General features: G+C 37.6%; 1 protein-coding gene across 4 annotated transcripts in view; it reads left to right on the top strand.

The window, feature by feature from the left end:
• Positions 1-14,825, top strand: part of ADK (adenosine kinase) — a 476,499-nt gene that overhangs the window by 433,596 nt on the left and 28,078 nt on the right. For 3 of the 4 annotated variants that reach the window (XM_008145357.3, XM_054728737.1, XM_008145356.3), the window contains one exon: positions 2,224-2,310. The exons of the other annotated variant lie outside the window; for it this stretch is intronic. In XM_008145357.3, the coding sequence (XP_008143579.1) occupies positions 2,224-2,310 (87 nt within the window). The remainder of the gene's footprint in view (positions 1-2,223; positions 2,311-14,825) is intronic. 4 annotated transcript variants of the gene reach the window in all.

The raw sequence follows: 14,825 nt of genomic DNA, 5'->3' as shown, positions 1-14,825 counted from the left end.
TAGGATATCTCTTTTATATTCTTGATATTCTTATATTAACTTGTATTAATAAAGGAAGAAAATAATTCTACCTTACATTTCAGGAAATTCAACTTCTTATGGTCCGTGAAGATAAAGCATATCAAGGATCTTCACATACATCCAGGAAAACCGTGTAGTAAAACTGCACTCGTTTAGAATTTTCAGTGGTTAAGACCAAGAAGTCATGATTCTAAAGAACCAAGTTCAAAATAATCTCTTTTGTGAATTAGGTTCTATTCAGAAGTAAGGATAAAGCAATAACTTTTTCAAACAAACAACTCGAGGAATTACATCTAATTGTGGCTTACTTACCATTTATATATAATTATTTTCAAATCTGTAATCCAGTAATTAATTCTTATATTACCTAAAATGTTTTATAGACATGTTATATTATTATGTAATATAACCCTATTATAAATGGTAATGGTGTTATTAACTTAGCTCGTTTTACTTATTTAGTGCTTGTTTGTTCTTAGTTTATAGTTAATTCCCTTTATAGTATGACTTGTACTTGGAAGTAATAAAACTAGATTTCTTTATAAATATTTATGGTACAGACCTTTCCCTAAATCAGATTGCAGCCCTTTCCTAATTATTTCCAAGAAAGTCTGCTTACATCTTTTTTTCTCCCTGTATAACAGTATGTCCTGCATGCTCCCTAGAAATTTTAATCCTAGGTAACTATGCCTTAACTTCCAATTAATCAAAATCTTGTTAACTGCCATGTAGGTGCTGGTGTTACAGTGTGTGGGAAGTTAGTTACTCAGAGTTTAAGTAGGTGCTTCTGGTTGGAGTCGTCTTAGCACCTACAGCCATGTGGTCAAAAGGGATCACTAAGTGAATGAGCCCTTCTTGACTATCAGTCTTTCCAAGAGGAGCTTTTTCCATTTTCAAATCTCTGCTTATCTGTTGTTGAAAGTATTTTTTAGCTGCAGGTACCAGGAGGCTGACAGAACACGGTGTTTGTTTGTTTGTTTGTTTGTTTGTTTGAGATTTTAAGTTCTTTATTAAGACCTTAAGCTTCTCAAGATCTCCTTTTCCCTTCTCTCTTGATCTTAGGTGAGACTGAAGTTTACAAGTCTTTGACCACATTGTCCCCATAAGGGATGCAAATTTGTGATTTCAGAAGTTCCAGCCCCCAATAAAGAGCACTATACAATCTTTTGCAGATGTCCTCTTGGCCAGATTTCATCACAAATAACTTCATTCCATTGTCATGTGCCAAGTTTAAAGTACTGTATTAGGTTCCTCTGTAGTCAAAACAACCAATCCCTGGTCCAGACTACTGAGAGACAAGAGCCCATTGTGTCCTGGTGGCTCAGTTGGTTGGATCATCGTCCCATACACCAAAACGGTTGTGGGTTTGATTTTGGTCAGGGTACATACCCATGGTGCAGGTTTGATCCCCAGTCAGGGCACATACAGGAGGCAACTGATTGATATTTCTCTCATATCAATGTTTCTCTCTCCCTCTCTCTCTAAAACCAATAAACATATCCTTGGGTGAGGATTAAAAAAAGAGAGAGAGAAGGAACCCATTGAGTTGTTCTGCCCATACATTCAGTGGCAGCTTTCCCTTTTGCTAGTTGACATATAAAGGAAATAGTGACTCCTTACTAAAGCGTAACCAGGTTAGGTTATTGTAATAAGCCAAAAATAAAAAATAAAAAATCAGTAATCCTTGACCTTGGCATGAAGTATTATAATAGAATAATAGTTATATTTTTATTGTGCCATTGTGATTTTCTGTAGAGAAACACCCAAGAGAAATGATTATTTCTATTTTTAAAATTGATAGCCCTTTACTGTATCCAGGATTTCACTTCCCAGAATGCAGTCAAGCCTGAAGCTTTATTAGAGATCCATGAGCTAGTCCTTATAAATACTTCTTTAGCTTATCATTTCTGTTCAGGTATTTGCACTGTCCATAAAGGTACTGTTACCATGTACAGTCGTTCCCCCCAAAAAGAACCACCTAGGTATAACTCTTAACAAAAATCCATCTGTATGCTAAAAATTACCCGAAAAGCCTTGCTTACAGATGCCTTTGTACCTTGGTTCCCGAGCGCTCACATACAGCCTGGAACTCATGTCTCTTGGGAAGATGCATGATGAAGGAGCTTCAGCTCTAATGGGTGAGTTTGTATATTGAGTATTACAAAGAGAAGTCAGTCTGCCTTTCTCTGGCTCTAATTGCAGAAAGTGAAGTCACTGCTTTTGCTGTCTTGGATCAGGACCAGGAAGAAATTATTGATACCAATGGAGCCGGAGATGCATTTGTTGGAGGTACTGACTCATTTATTTTATACTTATAAGTTAAACATTTCCTTAACCCTTGTCTCTACCAGATAGCCAAGATTTATGAATTTAATAGCTTTTAATTTCTTCCTTTAAATAATTAACTTCTAATGTTCTTTCCATATGCTACTATCATTGTAAGTATTAAGAAGGTATTTTACTACAGGGAAAATATGTATTTTTGACTTAAAGATAATTTACTATTGTGCTATCCCCTAGTCATTTTCACAAGATTAATTGTGTCTGTCAGAATATTGCACAAACAAGCTGCATCAAGTACAGTATATAGTGTATTCATAGCCCTTTGGGCTTCAATGTTAACACATTGTTGTTCTTTAAAACAAATTGTGATAAATATTAAACAGTATGCTGCTAATAACTAAGGATTATATTATTTGGTTAACATGTGTTTCTAACACAATAGTTGGATGTTTATTTTATTAGGAAGAGTTAAATTTTTGTCTGGTTCAGGCTTAGCAAGAACTGGGACCATTTATAAGGACCATATTATTTTTGAAATGAGTACTCAAAAACAAGAACAAGATAATTAGGAGATTCTTGGCTTCATTATACTTAGATTGATCTAAAATCTGGTTCAAAGGTTCTTTTGATACATCTAAACTCCTTTAAGTGTAGTTAAGCTAGGTTATGGTGTGTGTAAGGCTGTAGATTCTAGAATGATAACCCACCAGAGTCCCTCCTGATCTCTGTTTACTTCTCATACCATCAAGCATGACAAAGAAAAAAAAAAAGGCAAATGGAGCTGACCATTGTCGTCCTTTTCTTGGAAAATAATTTGAATCATGGTAAACATTTAAGATTGTGTGGTCATTTTAACTTAGCATTGTTCAAAATACATACGTGTGTGTGTGTGTGTGTGTGTGTGTGTGTGTGTGTGTGTGTGTGTGTATTAATGGTCTTTTGTAGCACCATAAATTTTTCATATTTTCTTCTTTGAAACTATTCATGCTTAGTCTTAAATGAGCTGTTAACCATTAGACTGTTAGCATGCCCCATGCTCTTTTCTTTGCTCTGAAAGGCTTCATCATTGATTAGAGTATTTTGCAGCTATATTTTTCTATTCCATACTGCTTCAGAGCTCTAACTCCATGAAGGCTAAAAATAGCTCATCCAGAATTGGGCCAACTTCTATAACACATTAAGGAAACACTATTGATTTCCTGGCTAGAAATTGCTTAAAACAGGAATCTTAGTACAGAAACTTTTAAACTTGTCTCCATGTAGCCTTTTTAAGTAAAATATTTAAAACTTTAAGTGTACTATGTTTTTATATTTAGTAGGACATATGATGGTAACCTAATTAGCCGCTGCCTCTGGCCCTGGGGCCCTGGGCTACCTGGCTCTGCAACACCAGATTCCCTTCCAGACCCCTGGTTACCTGTGGTGCTTCCAGGATTAGGGAAGAACAGAGGCTTTTTGAAGCAGAGAGAAGTCATTCTTAGGATACAGATATAGGAACAGCTAGCTCCCCATTTGTATTGTGCTTAAGGTGATGCATGCACTACCTCAGCAAAGCACTTGGGTTCTTTGTTACAGGATTTTCAGCCTCTTTTTTATCTTATTCTACTTGCCTAGCTTCATTATATAGTTACTGTCCCGGTACAGTGAGGTAAATAAAGAGGAGTGTGGAACTTTTTGTAAAGGACCACATAGGGAAAATTTTAGGCTTAAGCCATATACAGGCTCCATTGCATAGTTTTCTTGATTGTTTATTTTCTGTTTTATTTTTTATTTTTACACTAAAATGTAAAAACCTTCCTTAGCTGTACAAAAAACAGGCCACAGGCTGGATTTGGCCTTCAGTCTATAGTTTACTAACCCTTTTTAAAGACATGACAGCTTCCTCACTCTATTCACTTTCATCATACTCTGGATCCAAACACTGGACTTCATTGCACATGGTTGAAATCAGTATAGCAAAGAAGAAGGCAGGCTGGAACTAGGCAGGACTCTACTGCAGGTACCTCAGTTAGGCAGCCATCTTTCTCACTTTACTCTGATCAGTTCCCATGATAATGAGATCTTGGAAGACTGAGTCATGCAATGAGATGAATATGCTGTCATTTTAGGAATGGAATACTTACGTCAACATGTTCAGCACATTCTATGTAAGTCAAACTGTATAGTAATAGCAATAGATAAATTTATACAGCATCTGTGAGCCAATTGATACCTTAAGCACTTTACCTATATTAACTCATATAATGTTCATAAAAGCTCCTGGCAGCTCATTTTATTAATGAAAAAACTGAGACATATAGGGTTTAGGTAACTTGCCTAAAGTCTCATAGCTTGAAAGTAGAACCAGGATTCAAACCAGGCATTCTGGCTCCAGAGGCAGTGCTCTTACTCACTGCACTGTACTGCTTCTCTGAACTTTTAGGGAAATCTCATTAGGACTGAGAACCACAGACTATCCCTACTAACGAAAGCTGGTTTTGCCAGAGATAAACTTCCTCTCATCTGAATAGATGACTTCGTTTATTGAACAGGAACTTTTGTTTTCTTTTTTTTTTAATATATTTTATTGATTTTTTACAGAGAGGAAAGGAGAGGGATAGAGAGTTAGAAATATCAATGAGAGAGAAACATCGATCAGCTGCCTCCTGCACACCCCCTACAGGGATATGCCTGCAACCAAGGTACATGCCCTTGACCGGAATTGAACCTGGGACCCTTCAGTCTGCAGGCTGACGCTCTATCCACTGAGCCAAACCAGTTAGGGCAGGAGCTTTTATTTTCTGACGGGATTCTCAGGACTGTAGGGTAAGATTGTTGCAAAAAAGAAAGAGAGGAGAAAGGGTAGGGAATCGAAGGACTGTAGTCCCTGGTGAGTTTGAACCAGGAGCTTTTGCTAAGCAATAGAATTGATTGCACTACCGAGATCCAGAAAGCCAGATCATAAACTTGCTTGATCAGCATGGAATCTGAATACAGGAAGTTATATGAATCATCTGTTTAGTAGCACCAGGCCAATGCATCCATCTTACAATAAAGGAGGTATTGTTTAAAATATAGAAAAATCCATTGGCTAAAAACCCCTACTCCCATCTCTACACCAAGGAACTCCTTTCTGCTAGGATTTGAAATAATCCAGCTATGGAAGCATACTCCTCTACCTTGCAGATGAATGGAGAGGCAATTACAACTTTTACATTTACTGTGTAGTTCTTTTTTGTTTTGTTGCCTGATTATTAATATACTAGAGGCCCGGTGCACGAAATTCATGCACAGGTAGGGTCCCTAGGCCTGACCAGCAATCAGGGCTGATCAGGTTCCCTGCCTCTGCCTTCCCTCACTTCCTCAGCGCGCTGCCACCACCGCTGATCACCCACCATGTTTCGTGCTGCCCCCTGGTGGTCAGCACATGTCATAGCAAGCGATCGAACTCCTGGTCGAACTCCTGAGGGGACACTGCATATTAGCTTTTTATATATATAGATAGATTTCCTTTCTGAGTGACACATTCTATCTTTAGATAGTTAATATATGCCTCCTATTACTTTCCATTTTTGCTAGCTTAAGAGTGTTTCTGTCTTTTGTGACTTTGCATAACTATATATCAGTCCCAAATTTAAGTTCTTGGATAAAGCATCCCCTCACCTACCTTGTGCTAATTACATATCTCAGTTCCAGAGTACCATGTGTTCCTATTAGCCACATAAAATATATATGGCTACATCATATGTTTTCATGTATAATTTAAAAATGAATATCTCAAATGTATAAGTTAAATTCATAGTTCCATCTCAAGGATTTAGTGACAGTGACAAATCCCTCAGCCTCTACAAGCATACCTCCTTGTTCTATCTATTTGGGGTTCTTAAGCACTTTGTCACATTTGCCCTTTATTTGTCACTAGCCAGCCGTCATGGAACTACCCTTTTCACATTCTCCCTCAACAGCCCAAGTGCTACGATGGTACCCTTGGAAATGGAGACAATTCTATAATCTCTAAGTATGATTTCCTAATTTCCCAGGTCAGGAGGAAACTTCTTCCTGTTGTCCTGCTGCGCTTAGTCATAGCGGGTCTGCCCTTTCATTTGGAACCCTCTTTGTCACTACCATAGTAACAAATGGCAACATTGAGAACATTTTTTGACAGGCACTGTCATTGTTCCTGATGAAATCTCTTGCCCTGTGTCTTCCCAGTAAAGGAAACTGAGGGGGAAAATCATAATAAGTACCATGAAAGGAGACCTAACAATATATTTCCAGTAGGCTGTCAATATGAGCCTATGTTAATCTAATATGATTTAGTCAAATATTTTATGGCAGTTGTAGGAATATGGTCTAGACCAGTGGTCGGCAAACTCATTAGTCAACAGAGCCAAATATCAACAGTACAACGATTGAAATTTCTTTTGAGAGCCAAATTTTTTAAACTTAAACTTCTTCTAACACCACTTCTTCAAAATAGACTCGCCCAGGCCGTGGTAATTTGTGGAAGAGCCACACTCAAGGGGCCAAAGAGCCGCATGTGACTCGCGAGCCGCAGTTTGCCGACCACGGGTCTAGACCTACAAATCATCTTTAGACTACAAATGAGTATGCCTTTGGCAGGCACATAGATATAACTCTCAGACAAATGACTAGAGACCTTACCTAAGGACCAACATTCTTAGGATTAAAAAAGCTTCATTAGCCCCGCTAGTATTGCTCAGTGGTTGAGCATCAACCTATGAACCAGGAGGCCACGGTTTGATTCCCGGTCAGGCCACATGGCCAGATTGCAGGCTCGATCCCCAGTACCAGGCATGCAGGAGGCAGCCAATCAATGATTCTCTCTCATCATTAACGTTTCTATCTTTATGTCCCTCTCCCTTCCTCTCTGAAATCAATAGAAATATGTGGGGGGTTTTAAAGCTTCATTAAATGTGGTTAAGAGCCCTACATAGCTTAGAACAGTTTAGTATTTTGAAGGATGGTAAGGTAACTGTGCTGCCTCTAATACTTTTTATTTTTAAATTTCTCATAACTTGAGTAGAGAAAGTATACTACCCTAAAGATATTACCTACAATATGCAAATGACTCTTAAAGCCACTTAGCAATCACAATGTAAATAATTACTCGATTTCCCATCTAATAAGAGGGAGCACTAATTTCACTTTCTAATTAATGTTCAGAAAAGAATTTTGGTTAAAAAAGAAAAAGATTTAAGTTTCCAGAACAGGGATGCTATTTCCTTTTCATGTAGCACCTGCCTATACTTCTGACAGCCATAGAGATTCTTTAAATTATCTTCATATTTCCTATTCTCACTTCGTTTGTTTGTTCCCAAACACTTTTAGCTTACTTTCCCATTCTTTGTAATTGCTGCTTCACTGCACTATGCAAAGAAGTGGTGCAGAATTCTTATGATTTTTTTTTTCTGCCTTTGCTGTTAGAAGACTAGAAAATTACTTGCTGAGTATTAAATATATCATTTCTCACTCTTCTTTGCTTAAAAAACCAAAACCTTGATATGACCCACTGTATGCAGAGAACTTACTTGCTGATAACAGACTAGATCTGCACACTCCTACCCCACCCAGAGCAACAATAACCTTTCATCTTTTAACTCTAGTAGGACATCTTGGTGTTTTATTTCTTAAGCAGTGCTTTTCCTTAAAACCATCAAATGAAGTATAGAATTGAATTGGCCATTAGGAATATGAAATTTACCACAGACAGTAGCTCAGCTTCATTCAGGGGGAAAGGAAATAGAGGTTCACACCTTTATGACGTGCTACTCTAGTGTAACACATTCAGAGACTTAGATAAGCTGACGTTGGACGAGAACCACATTTCAAGAACTCTGCCTAAGAGTACTTAAGCCCATGTTAGTTGAAAGAGGCACAGTTGATTCCCAAGCCATGACAGAAAAGAGAAATAACATTGGTTCACCTGGAATAGAGGATGATTTTAGGGTGAAGTCTGGAATATCTCACAAGCATGAAATGTTCTCCCAAAGATCTAGTACCCTGGGTGGCCTCTGCCTAGATGCAGTTATAAACAGGTAATGGACTTCAAAGGACTTTATCTCCTGGAGACTTGGGTAAGATGGAGACAGTAGGTTATCAAACCCCGAAGCTCAAATATGAACCTTAGGTTCCTATATTTGAATATAATTGAGAAAGTTTATTCTAAGAAAACAATATTGATATTTATAAAATTTTATTTATTTCCAGAGGGCCAGAGGAAATGTCATAAGCAAAATTTCTGAAGTTAACTTTCTTAGACATGACAAAATATGTGTGTATCAGTTTTCTGGCCTAGAAAATTTTAAGTCAAATGGAACTAATTGGAATCCAATAGTGATCCCAGTTGCTATTACATGGATTGAGTCCGTTTTACCTACCATATCTGCGTGATTCATACAACATGTATCAGTTAGCTTTTGCTGCATATCAGCACCCCAAAAACTTAATCTAAAACAACAACTCTTTATTTCGCTTCACAAATATGGGATTGGCATCTGGGCCTAGTCTCAGCTGGACAGTTCCTCTGGTCTCAGAGGTTTGAAGATCAAGTAATTTGCCCAAGGTCACAGTGAAAGCCAGGATTTAAACTCAAAGTTTGACTCAAGCGTTCTTACCCCTAATCATTTTGTTATACTGCATTCCATTAGTATATTGAAATAGCCAAAGTGGTTTTTTAAACATTAGTCTGTAGACTGGTACCAATCTCTGACATAACAAATTTAATCAATCATTAATACCAAAATGAACATAGGTAGCAATATAGTAAGTTTTCATAAAGCAGTGTATTCAAGTTTAATCTTGTCTAAGTGATGTTTAAATTTGTTATAGTATATCTTTATTGGCTTTGTAATTCATGTAATCAAAAAATAAAATCACATGTTGGTAATGCTGGTGCATAGCCTGGCCAACCTTGGGACCTAGCAGAGTCTTAGCCATGAAAAATAGTCATTAGAAACAATTCTCAAAACTACATAAATATTTGTAGGACATGTAACTTCTGATGTTGTAAGGCTGTTTACTATCAACAGAGGTTTAAATAAGACAAATGAAAATTAGCAACACGATTACTAAATTCATAGCTATTCTCACTTCAGATATCTGAATTCCCAAATCTGGGGCATAAACACAGGCTCTTAATTTATTTTGTCTTTAATTATCCAGCTATCATTGACATTTTATAGAGTTAAGATGTGTATATTTTATTTCCAGCCCATGAAATAGATGACAAATTAAAATCAGTTTCTGTCATCAAATGCTCTCAAAATTTTAGAACCACCCTGCTGTCAGGAGTTGTCAGTTGATAAAATACAGGTTTTTGAGTTAAGGTAAATATTAACAAAATTTGTTATCTTGCTAATGAATTAGGACATAAATAAGCTCACATAAATAAGCTTACTATCATCTCCTTTATCCAGCAGCTATGACTTTGTATCGATGGGTCTTTAACATATTGCTTAAAATGTTAGTGCTGAAAGTATTTTTAAAGATCATATTTTCAGGTTTTCAGTCTGTTTTCAGTAATGAAACTATGTTCAAATGAGGTCTTATCTGAATCAGCATGAAATGAGATTAAACAAATCCCCATTTGGCCGTATCCACATTTTATTTGGTGGTTCATGAAGCAACTCCTGGAATGGGTTAATGTTAGGTATGAAACCACGCTCTGTTAAAAAGCTCCCATTTGATGGATGAGGAAAGCGAGGCCCAAAGAGAGAGAGTCAATGGCAAATATTCCACAGTAGAAGCCAGATCTCCCGGCTCATTAATTCATGAACCAGTAATTACACATGTTCATAACCCAAATGAAGGTTGTCAGTTCAGCAGTCTTTTATATAGGCCTCTTGGAATTATATAGGTCAAGAGTCAATATCCCAAATGGATAGAAGCCTTTGATGTAGTTTTTCTTGACATGTGGGTATCCAAGATGTTTGCTTTAACAATAAACAGAAGCATATGCTAAAATTTTATTTTGGGAACCACATCAAGAGATCACACATTAGGTTTAAAATTAGAATGCTAACCTGATCTTGTACATTTTTGTTCCGTGAGGAGGAACAATCTTTAAATTAGTATTTTGAAAGGAGTTGGGGTGGAAGGGCACCTTAACTCTATGAGTAAAACCGTGCTTAGTGATACTCTTCAAGAGCTCTTTCCTGAATTAGGGGCATTTACTAGTAAAAGATTCTTTGATTTTTTTTTTTTAATTCAAATGCAATGCCAAGTTAATAGAATTTGACAGGTTTCCATTTTCAACCCCAGAAAGAGGAAATAAGTTATCCTCATACTCATCGCACTGAGCACTTGCCTATACATTATACCGTATGGCTCAGTTGCTCACTTTGTGTGGGAGGTGTGTTGGGCTGAGCTATTATTGCAGGAACCTTTGCTCTGAATTGACTTCCTGTCCATGTCAGTCACTGCACCATCTGACACCACTTAGGCTTTGGTTTCCATTATGCAAATGCCTGCTAGGTCAGACCTTACCCTGGCAGGCACAGTAGCTTTTTAAGTTATCTCAGAGTTTAATGTTTGTTGATTTCCTTTTTCCAGAAAAATCTGTGTTGTTTAACATATGGGTTTTGAGTTGTTACTTGAAATTCATGACTTGTTGGTAGTCAATATGAAACAAAACAAAGTTTTACTAACTAGACTACATAGAAAGTGAAAAACAAGTTTACATCTGAGAACTTTTCAGCAGGAGGAGTGGGGGAGACCATTGCTTTGTCACATCTGGGTAGTCTAAGCTAGCCAAATTGAAGTGGGAATTTCCTGCCAGATGTTAGTTCTTTGAGCAACCTGTGAACATCTGAAAGAGGGTATATGAGTTCTTATTTGGTAGAGCTATAGACACCATGGAGGTTTGCTCCTAGTAGGTAGCAGGTATTTTTATGTACTACCACTAGTCCGGAGGTTGTGCAGCCTGTCTGAAGCTAACACTGTTTGCTCTTGTAAAATGCTTAAGTATGGAAGGCGAATTTGGAAGATACAACATCAGGTCTCACAGGTATTATAGCAAGAGTGAACACTGCATTGAAATGACCTCCCATTGTAGATGACAAAATGTTTTGTTTCATTAATAAAAGCAGATAAGATTGAACCACCACAAGCATTCCAGATAACTTGAATAAGATCATTTTATAAAGTCAGTGAAGACCAACATAAGCCTCTAAATATGAAGGAAAAGAGTCTGAAATGAAGGAAACATAGCAAATATTTACACCAGCTTCCTGTTCCAGATGCACATGGGAATTAGGAAGCAAAAATTTCATTCAGAAGAATTACGCACAAAAAGTAGAAATGTTTTATCCAGTGAAACAAACATTTTAAGAGGAAAAAAGGCTTTGCACATGATCTCACTGTTTTTGTCATCCTCTGTAAGGGAAAATATTGACATTTACCAGACTGTTTGCTCCAGCTTTCTGATCTCCTGCAGTTTATTTTTATAACAACCTTATCGATGGGCCTCTTACCCAGCTCTCTAGGTTTAACTGAGTTGAGTCGATTTGTTACCACAGCTTCAAGTAGCTGTTACAGAACAAGCAAGACATCCTAATAAAGCTGTAAACGTGTTTACTCAAACAGAGTATTGATTTTACTTGGCGAGGGAGAAGCCGGTGGTTAGCAGTGTCAGGGTGGATGAATTTCGCTGCAGTGTTTCACTGTCATCTGTCATGGTTGTGAAACACTAACTAAAGCCATCAGGGATAATTAGAAGTACCAGAAATTTAGCCCCTAAAATCAGTTTAACTACTTGGGAGTTTTGTAGCTTAATTAGCTTTTATTAAAAATTTCCTCAAGTAATAATAGTCAAGCACTTTTAATGGTGCTTTTAGGTAGAGCAAGGTTTCAAGGTTGTGACTTGTTAAATATATGAATTTATGGGTAAAGGTTTTTCAGACTTTCTCACTCCAGTAATTAGGCTAACACTAAAACACAATATAAAGAGACAGTGATCTTGTACTCATACCAGCAGCAGTACATGATTTTTCTGAAAAATCAATTTTAGGGACATAGTAAAACAATTATAAAATATTTAAAACACGTCTTTGTAGAAAAAAATGTGGTAAACATATTTTTTCTTTTTTAATTCTCACCTGAGGATGTGTTTTTATAAATTTTGAGAGAGAGAGAAACATCAATTAGTTGCCTCCAAAACATGCCCCAGCAGGGGATCTAACCCACAACCTCTAGGTATATGCTCGGACCGGAATCTAACTCAAAACCTTTGGTGTATCTGATGACACTCTAATCAGCTGAGCCACCCAGCCAGGGCTGGTTAGCATCTTTATTAAACTTAAATATTTTTGTAACACAACATGATCCAAACACATAAAAGTGTCACTGCCACTCTTGTTTCTAAATACCTTCCTTCATTAGAGAAGAATCGAAAATATTCTATCCTGCTATAAATTAGTCATCATAGTAAAGATAAAAGTGGATGCACATCTGTGCAAAAGATAAGGTCAGACAAGGTGAGTTGCTCACCTTCTACAGAAACTGACTTCGCTAATGAACTTGACGAAAGGTATTCAAATAAACACTATCTGCCCTCTTGCAAATGGCTAGAAAAACGTCATATTTGAAAGTCAAATCACTCGCCCATGATGATGAACGCAAAACTGAAAATTTATTAAAAATAAGTTTGACCATTATATTTGAAATTAGTCTTCTTATATCTTCTCAAAGTTGTTAAGTGAAATCTAGGACTAAAATCAAGGATATAACCTTGTAAATAATCATTTATTCAGTGCCTTACAGTAAACTTCTTTTGCCTTCTTTCACTACTGCTCCAGCCTGCCCCAATGACTAATAAAAATAATGATATCTAAGGGATGACCAGTTCTACAGCCTACGAGTAACAGACTCTGTAAAAAAGGACAGTGAAAGATATTGGAGGGTTTTCTTCGCCTTTCAAATGCCATGTAAGCCAAGCAAATTGTAAAATTTTGTTACATAAGAGGGCACCACCAGAGCTCTTTCTTTTAATTTTTCAGCAACTAAAGGAGGAAATTGTTTTTTCACAGTAGTATTTGGATATTTATTCTGTATTAAAGTATTCAAAGACAGTCAGAGGTAAAAGAAAGGATATGGATAAATTACTATAATACTAGAGGCCCGGTGCACAGATTTGTGCACCGGTGGGGTCCCTCGGCTTGACCTGCCCCCTCTCACAATCTGGGACTCTTGGAGGATGTCAGAGAGCCAGTTTCAGCCCGATCCCCACAGACCAGGCCAAGGGATCGCATCGGTGCACAAATCCATGCACCAGGCCGGTTTTGGCCCAATCCCCGCAGGCCAGGCCGAGGGACCCACTGTGCACGAATCTGTGCACTGGGCCCGTATGCATATAAGATCTTTGGTTAATCTCTTCCTACCCTCCACCCTTCCCTCTGAGATTCATCAGTCTGTTCCATGTTTCCACGCCTGTGCATTGAGCGTCTGCCCCCTGGTGGTCAGTGCATGTCATAGCTACCGGTCAAACAGTTGAATGGTCGCTTAGGCTTTTATATATATAGATATCATGCTATTTTTATATGCACATTTCAAAATCCACACAATACACTAATTTATTTTGTTCTATTAAATTTTCTTAAGAATGACAAATATGTGAAGGAGCTGTTGACATGGAAGGCAGGGTAAGATATAGTAGGGCAGCCATTCTTTGGCTTTAAGGGACTTTTCATCTGACTCCTTTGGTTAAAAGGAACAGAAACCCATTTCATCTAGCTTATAAGGATTTTTTGTTTTTAAGGAAGCACAAAGCATTATGGGAGACAGTGGTTAAGACAGTGGGTCAAAGGTCATAGGTTTGAGCCCTGGTACTATCATTAACTAGTTGTGGGACTATAGACAATTTACTTAACATCTCTAAGCCTCAGTTTCCTCACCTATAAAAATGAGGATGCCTAGCCCATGTCGCTCTGGTTGATCGTCGACTCATGAAACAGAAAGTCACAACTCAATTCCCGGTCAGGGCACATGCCCAGGTTGTGGACTCAATCCCCAGTAGGCAGCATGCAGGAGGCAGCCAATCAATGATTCTCTCTCATCATTGATGTTTCTATTCCACTCTCGCTCTCCCTTCCTCTCTCTGAAATCAATAAAAACATTTTTTAAGTAAAAATGAGGGTAATGAGTACCTACCTCATTTGGGTTATTATGAAAGTTAAATGAAATAATGTTTCATAGTAAGGATTCATTAAGTATTAACTATTATAAAAGGGATCTCAAACAACAGCCAAACTAAACAAGTTTTCATTGAGAGTGGAGACAGATGGTAATTCTAGATTGGAATCAGTTCTAGAGAACCTAACAGCAGACATTCATGGATTTTCACTCCAGTACTTACACATTAATGTTACTCAGCTGCATTGCATGTCTGCTTCTTCCTACTTCACAATCAGCTTCCTGGTGTTCGCTTTCTGTTCTGACTCCTGAGAGAGAATACTAGACCAGCTTGATTGATACGTAGGGTACTGGAAGAACCTTAAGTTGTTTGCTCTTGGGTCAGATGCCCT

The sequence above is a fragment of the Eptesicus fuscus genome, chromosome 17 (assembly GCF_027574615.1).
Source record: "Eptesicus fuscus isolate TK198812 chromosome 17, DD_ASM_mEF_20220401, whole genome shotgun sequence".
Taxonomy (NCBI): domain Eukaryota; kingdom Metazoa; phylum Chordata; class Mammalia; order Chiroptera; family Vespertilionidae; genus Eptesicus; species Eptesicus fuscus.
The sequence above is the reverse complement of the archived record's forward strand: the minus strand, read 5'-3'. Positions and strand labels throughout refer to the sequence as shown.